The 7104-nt window shown below is 33.3% G+C and overlaps 2 protein-coding genes across 4 annotated transcripts; both read right to left on the bottom strand.

Moving 5' to 3' along the window:
* Positions 1 to 74: 74 nt before the first annotated feature.
* LOC116350267 (putative glycosyl hydrolase ecdE) lies at positions 75 to 2036 on the bottom strand (the record flags this gene model as incomplete). Its single annotated transcript, XM_031782017.1, has 4 exons — positions 1980 to 2036; positions 1883 to 1905; positions 1298 to 1440; positions 75 to 1192 (listed from the first exon to the last, which is right to left on the bottom strand). Coding segments are annotated over exons 1-4 (1341 nt in total), but the record flags the coding sequence as incomplete, so codon positions are not given.
* Positions 2037 to 2710: 674 nt separating this feature from the next.
* Positions 2711 to 5744, bottom strand: LOC116350266 (maltase 1-like). 3 transcript variants are annotated; one of them, XM_031782014.1, is made up of 7 exons: positions 5603 to 5744; positions 4865 to 5159; positions 4476 to 4803; positions 3686 to 4405; positions 3381 to 3624; positions 3159 to 3308; positions 2711 to 3025 (listed from the first exon to the last, which is right to left on the bottom strand). In XM_031782014.1, the coding sequence occupies exons 2-7, from the start codon at positions 5123 to 5125 to the stop codon at positions 2953 to 2955; spliced, it is 1776 nt and encodes a 591-aa protein (XP_031637874.1). In that variant the 5' UTR covers positions 5126 to 5159; positions 5603 to 5744; the 3' UTR covers positions 2711 to 2952. The 3 variants fall into 3 exon arrangements, with proteins under 3 accessions (XP_031637874.1, XP_031637876.1, XP_031637875.1); XM_031782016.1 differs by lacking the exon at positions 5603 to 5744 and adding an exon at positions 5299 to 5337; XM_031782015.1 differs by lacking the exon at positions 5603 to 5744 and adding an exon at positions 5241 to 5290.
* Positions 5745 to 7104: the final 1360 nt, after the last annotated feature.

Here is a 7104-nt window from a genome sequence, read left to right as displayed (position 1 = left end):
GCTTTGATAAGATCATAGAAATTTATTTTTGGAATTGACGGCCCGTCGAATGGATTATCAAAATTGCCGTTTACCAATGTTGAATTATCGAAAATCGGAACCATTCTTCCTGCACGTGATCGGTCCAAAATAAATTCATTGTCTTTAAAGGAAATCTTCAATTCGTCATCTTTTCCCGAAAACACAATATCGAATGCTTCGCCGCTTTTAAGTTTCTTCAGATCCAACGTCATTTCAATATCAGCCAAATGTTTCTTCTTTTCACTGTCGGCGATTTTATATGTGAACTCATTCGTGATACTAATGTTTTGCTTGTGAACTGGATTGATTCTCAATGATTCCATTTCATGAATTGGCAATGATGTAAGCCGAATTTGATCATTCACTGTTACCAACTTTAATTCTCTAGGAATGCCTATTTGTCCATTCCAAGCGCTGAAATTCGTATTTCCAGCATATTCCCATCGTCCCATCCAATTAATAAGAACATGTCGACCGTCTGGCAAGTTATTGTATGTAATGCCAGCCATAGTATCTGGTCCATGATCCAGCCGTAATATTGTGTCTTTTGAGTTTTCATTTGTAAATTTTTTACCATCGTAGGAGCCTATGAAGTACTGGTGCGCAGGAAGTTGAAAGTCGGTCAGAGTAATTATCAAAACATATTTTTCAACTTGTTTTCCATTGATCGTGACATTAAAAGGTAAAAGTGAAGGACATTCCCATCTCCCACCATGTGCTCCATCGGTATCTCCAAATTCACTCACAAGCTCCCAGTCCAATAAATTACGCGAATTAAAGAACTTGGTGCGATTATATGAAGCCGATATTGCAACATAATAATCATGGTACTTGAAAACTGTCGGGTCTCTGTTGGCTGTTACTATTTCGGTATTTCTCGGCCCAGGAATTATTGGATTTCTCTCATAGTATTGAAAATTAACGTATTCAGGACCATCGTTGCTGTACGCCAACCATATATCTTGATGACGTGACGACCATTGAGCTGCGGTGGGCGTCAAGATCATTGTCGGTACATTGGGGTTAGTTTGTAGCCCAGTGACATTGTTGTGGTCAAAGATTGCGCCACCAGAAAACATAACAATGTCTCTGCTTGGAGGATAAAGTGCCGTGTCGAGTGGTTTCCAATGAATCAAATCCGAAGATATTGCATGACCCCAATGTGTGTGCGCTATTTTTCATAGTGATTATTTAGTATTAATTGTAAAAAAGGTACTAAATTGCATAAATCGATTATATAAAAAGATTTCAAACACTGCAAATGATTAATTCTTACATATGTCACTTGTTGAATTCGGATGATGTTGAAAGAAGAGATGATATATTCCATTTTCATAGACTAAACCATTTGGATCGCTTAACCATCCTTTTGGAGGGGAATAATGTAATTGAGGTCGATATACTTCATCATAAACCGCACTGGAAATCGAAACCATCCAAAACACAATAAGAAAAATGTCGATTCGAAACATTTCGTCGTGTTTGAGTTGTTTAGTACGATTTCAGTATAATTGTTGTTGTTATAATAAATTCACCTTCTTGAATAACCGAGTATAAATTGTTGCGATTGAAGATCAATTGTTAACTGTTGGAATAGCACCTCAATTTTGCCCCTTTTATGCGCGATTCATTTTCAAATTCAATGATCAGATGGCCCTTCTGATATTTTGACATAACAATGAGATTGTAAATTTTCTCAAGTGTTTGATATTTCATTCAAATATTTCCATTAGATTTACGCTCAAAAGTAATGGAAATAAACTAGTGACATCAATTTTGGGGCGGAAACAAATATGTCGAGTGTTTATCAGATAGTATTTAATAATTATAAAGGTCAGCTAACTTTGTTGCTAATATTTACGTCAAGCAAATAACTTTGATGTACTGTTATCATTTTGGAAAGTTTTAGAATTGATAAAAAAAGACTTGGATCGATACAAAAATGCTGTATGACTTACGTGCAAGCCTTGGTCAAGGCAAGGTGGTGGTGTTGTAAGACTCTCTGTACAACGCATAATAATGCCAAACAGACGATTTTGAAAGTCTGCATCATTTAAATATTTAATCAATTACACGCTTCCACGCTGCTGAAATTGAAACAAACATTCAATAAAAAATATTTAAAAAAGAACAATAATTCGCATTAAACGGTTCAATGAAATAACATTATTTGAAATCGAAATTGTTGAATATTTAATTGTTAAATTGAACACGACAAAAATTAAAAATCGTTCTTTAATCATGTACATATTTTTAAAATGAAAGATAGAGATTTTGATGTCAGTTTCAATGTGGATTATAACTGACATAATTTGTCTGTTTGAATTCATCACATTGTTATGTCAGGTCATTCATCGTTATCATACGTCATTCATACGTGGTGAGGCTATTGATATAGTTGATACTATTGATAGCACGATATGAATAATGTATTATTAGTACATTTTAATTTTGTGACTAATTTGTCTTTTTTATTTTTGGCGACAAATATAAGGTTCTATTTCGGTACTTTGGATACGTCTACATTCGCCGCCAAGAGTTAGTATCACACTATATCAATAGAAAGATCCTAATCACTGGCTTATCGTTGTTGTTACTTTCTCCATTCGATGAAAAAGATGAATATATAAAAATAAATAATGATATAAATGCCACTTATCAAATACGGTAACAAGTAGAAAATGTATGTTTTTTTGAAAATTGTGCTTTATTTATTTATTTAATGATTGATATTCACGTTTACATTTAAATTTGGACTTAACATGAAAGGTGTAAAACTTATTTATATTCCTATAAGTAAATATCGATAATAATTTCAAACATTCCTTGACCGACTGATTTTATAACCGAACTTTTTTATAAAAATCGTTTGAATTTTAGGAATCGAAAGGAGCAATTATTGCACACGTCCAACATTTCATATTGCGATATTTATGATGAAGCTTCTTTCAAAATGATTACATCATATCTCCTCAAAACAATTTCATTCGCATTCACGTTTGCTCTGCAAGTGTAAAAAAAAAACAATTAGTATACAGCTCAAAAGAGAAATATGAATGAAATGGAATAGATGACAATCTAACATGACAATTATGCTTTTTCTGAATATTTAAAATCAATGCGATTTAGAAACTTGCCCTTCGACGTAGTGTGAATTAGTTCCAACAAGAGCAAGCTCAAATTCTTCTGGCATATTTTTCCCAAGACTACTTGTAGTTAAATCTATTCGCTCTTCGTTGTTTCGAAAATTGATAAGAACCCAATAAGTGTCGTCATTTTCAAGCTCTCTGCAATCAAGTGACACAAAATGAAACATTGTTATCGTATTTCTTTGCCAAATCTGTTTCTTATTTCTTTACCTTACGTATGCGAAAACATTTTCGTTGAAAACTTGCGAGGTGTATGAACCGTATGCAAACGTGTCTCTCTTACGAATTTGTATCAATTGTTTGTAGAAGTTCAATGTACTGCGTGGTATTTTCCGTTGTATTTCCACGTTCAACTCTTTATAGTTCTGGTTGATTGGCAACCATGGTTTACTGGTTGCATTCTCTGGCATAAAACCAGCAAATTTTTTTGTACCATCCCATTGAAATGGCGTACCTGAAATGGAAATCAAACGTCATTCAACTGGAAACGATTAAAAAATATACACATCTGTTACGCTGTGGATCACGTGACTGGTCCATCCAATTTGTTGCATTTGGTTTGAAATTGCATGCCTGTGGATCCAACGTTTCATTATATGAAATCGTTCGATTATCAACCATTCCGATTTCTTCGCCATAATATGTACAAGCAATGCCTGGTAATGTCATAACCAAAGTTAAAGAACCATCGATTCTTTGTTCGCCATATCGAGAACTAATACGTGGACGATCATGGTTGCCCATGACCCAATTAAGTCTGGTGCCCGCTGGTACACTTGCTATTCTTTTATCGATAATATTTTTAATATCTTCAGGCGTTGACTTTCTGTGCATGTCTTCAATCAGAACAAAGTTGAATGGAATGTGCACTCCCATTCTTTTATCACTTCCAAAATATTTTACATATTCGGTGGCGTTCACATAAGCTTCAGTCATCAAAATGAGTTGATCTTTATTTTTACTTTCGAACGTTTTAAGAGTTTTGCGGAATTTATGCAACATGTCATACACTTCATCCAAACTTTGTGTGTTTTCATGTGTCAAGTAGAAAAGATTGTTAGGATCAGTTGTAAAATTACTCAACGGTTCGTCGCGCAAATCTTTGTCTTCATACAAAAAGTTGGGTGCATCAATACGAAAACCATCAGCACCCTTGTCAAGCCAAAATTTTAAAACATCAATCATCCGTTCAACTACAGCTTCATTCCGGAAATTTAGTTCGGGTTGTTCTTTTGCTATAAAATCATCGAAAATCAATTTTGTATTTGAAATCATTTTCTAAGGTAAATTTATTGTGAAAGTTACCAAACGCATGATAGAACCACTGGTTTCGCTCTTCATTGAATGTCCATGCGGTACCATAGAACATAGACAACCAGTTATTTGGTGGATCTTTGTTATTGTTTTTTCCATCGGCCCAAATGTAAAAGTTTTCGTAACCAGGTTCACGTTTCACTGACTTTTTAAACCATTCACATTTATCGGAAGTGTGATTTGGCACGAAATCCAAAATAATTTTAATATTTCGCTTTTTGGCCTCAACGAATAGCTCTTCTAAATCTTCGATAGTCCCAAACATTGGATCGATTGCATAGAAATCTTCAATATCATAACCAAAATCTACCATAGGGCTCTGTTTAAAAAATAATAATGTACAAATAGCTTTTTACAGTAAAAACTTTTCCATTTCTCACTTTAAAAATCGGCGATAGCCAAGCGCAGTCAATGCCCAATTCTTGCAAGTAATCCAATCCTTGAATGATACCACGAATATCCCCAATACCATCGCCGTCACTGTCTTTAAACGACCGCGGATAAATTTGATAAAACACACCATTTTCCCACCAATCCAATTTGGGTCTATCGCTGTCGGCTTTATTTTTTACACTATCATCAGATGGATATGCACTCGCTGCAACGCATAATAATGCCACACAAACGAAAGTCTGCATCATTTAAATATTTAATCAATTACACGCTTCTGCGTTGCTGAAATTGAAACAAACATTCAATAAAAAATATATACAGTGAATCTAATATTTTTGGTAGACAAAATTTTGCATGACATACTCCACTCACACGCCATTCGTATATGAATCCTATGTTAGTGGAGAGTTTCTCTGCTTACTTTGCTTGTTATTTTGTCTATCAAAAAAATTAGATTCACTGTATATATATAAAAAAAAAACAATAATTCGCATTAAACGGTTCGACGAAAATTATTTGAAATCGAAAATGTATATTTTAATTGTTGAATTGAACACGAAAAAAATTAAAAACTTTCAATGAAATTAAAATTTGAATAAATATTTTTTTAGCAAAAGTCCAATATAATGCGATTGTAAAAGGAGATGAATATTGACTAAATCATGTCATGCATTCAAAACGGTGACTTTATTCAAAATTCATTCTTATCGGTATAATAATATCACCTTCATTTGTTCTTCACTCTGGTATCGATGTGATTTGTGAAAGATCATACATACTGTTTGACATACTTTCACTGACTGAATTCATCACATTGTCATATCAGGTCATTCATATGTTATCATTGTTTTTTCTTTTCTTATTCGAGGGGAAAGATGCATTATCAAATGCGGTAGTAACAAGTAGTAAATCAAATATATATATATTTTTGCAATTATGTTATAAGAGATGACAATCTACTCGTATCATGGAATATTTTATATCAATGCGATTTGTACCCTTGAACGTAGTATGAATCAGTGCCAACATTTTTTTGTCCAGACTTTATATTGAGATAATTTCAGCCAGATGAATCAGCTCAGCCACATATCGTAAGGAGCTGAAATGGAGTGAAAACAATAAAAGTGATTGTAGCAATGTATAGTAAGTGTAGCCATAACAATCACTTCTATTTTTTTCACTCAATTTCAGCTCCTGACGATATCTGGCTGAAAATATCTTAATATAATGCTGTTTTTCTCAATTATTTGTATCTATTCGCTCTTTATAAATACTAGTCATCATTTTCAAACTCACTAAAATAAATTGAGAAAAAAACATCGCTATCGTTGAGGTTCAATATACAGCGTTGTATTTGTTGTTCTTGTCGTTGTATTTCCACATTCAATTTTTTTTTATTCCGATTAATTGACAACCATGGTATACTTACTACGCTTGCATTCTCTGGCATAATTTAAATTACATTTTTGGTACCATCCCAACGAAATGGTATAACTGATTTGGTTATTCAAAAAATGGACGAATAAAAAAAAAGATTATAATAGGTTCTTTGGGTACTAGTATCTGTCAAAAAAAAAATGAAGAATGAAATGATCACGTGACGAAATCATCCAATTTCGTTTTGTTTAATCATATGGAATCGTCCGATTATCAATCATTTTAATTTCTTCGTCACATATGACGGCGATGCCTAGTAATACCAGATGGATATTTTCATCAGTATTTTTGTTCATAATTTCAGAGGATTATCCAAATCAATTTTTTTTTTGTGATTTATTGATCAAATAAAGTGTGTTAAAGTTTATTATTATTTCTTGTGGTGACGAGCAAACGGCAAAATATTAACATTTAAAAATTCGTATTATTACTATTGCCACTTCAAAAAGATAGCAACAACCGAAGCAATTAATAATAGAGGCATTGACGTTTGCGTCTAACAACCTCATTTTTTGTTTTCATTGTGCCAAATGCTTTTCATCTCATACACATTCAGTTTTTTCAACTGAATCATAGACGAATTTGTGGGCGAGTGAACTTGAACGCTCATTTTAGATGCAATGCCATCTTCAGAGAAGAAAATAGCACTCATACTTGTTAGTCCATCATCGGCATACATTTCGATGCCATTGGTGTCGATAAGTATTCTCAATTTCAAATTGGAACTATTGCTTACTCTTGGAGCTTTGATAAGATCATAGAAATTTATTTTTGGAATTGACGGCCCGTC

Source organism: Contarinia nasturtii, unplaced genomic scaffold, assembly GCF_009176525.2.
Source record: "Contarinia nasturtii isolate CC-2019 unplaced genomic scaffold, AAFC_CNas_1.1 Cnas_scaffold_4007, whole genome shotgun sequence".
Taxonomy (NCBI): Eukaryota; Metazoa; Arthropoda; class Insecta; order Diptera; family Cecidomyiidae; genus Contarinia; species Contarinia nasturtii.
Note: the sequence above shows the minus strand (reverse complement) of the source record. Positions and strands in the feature narration are given on the sequence as shown.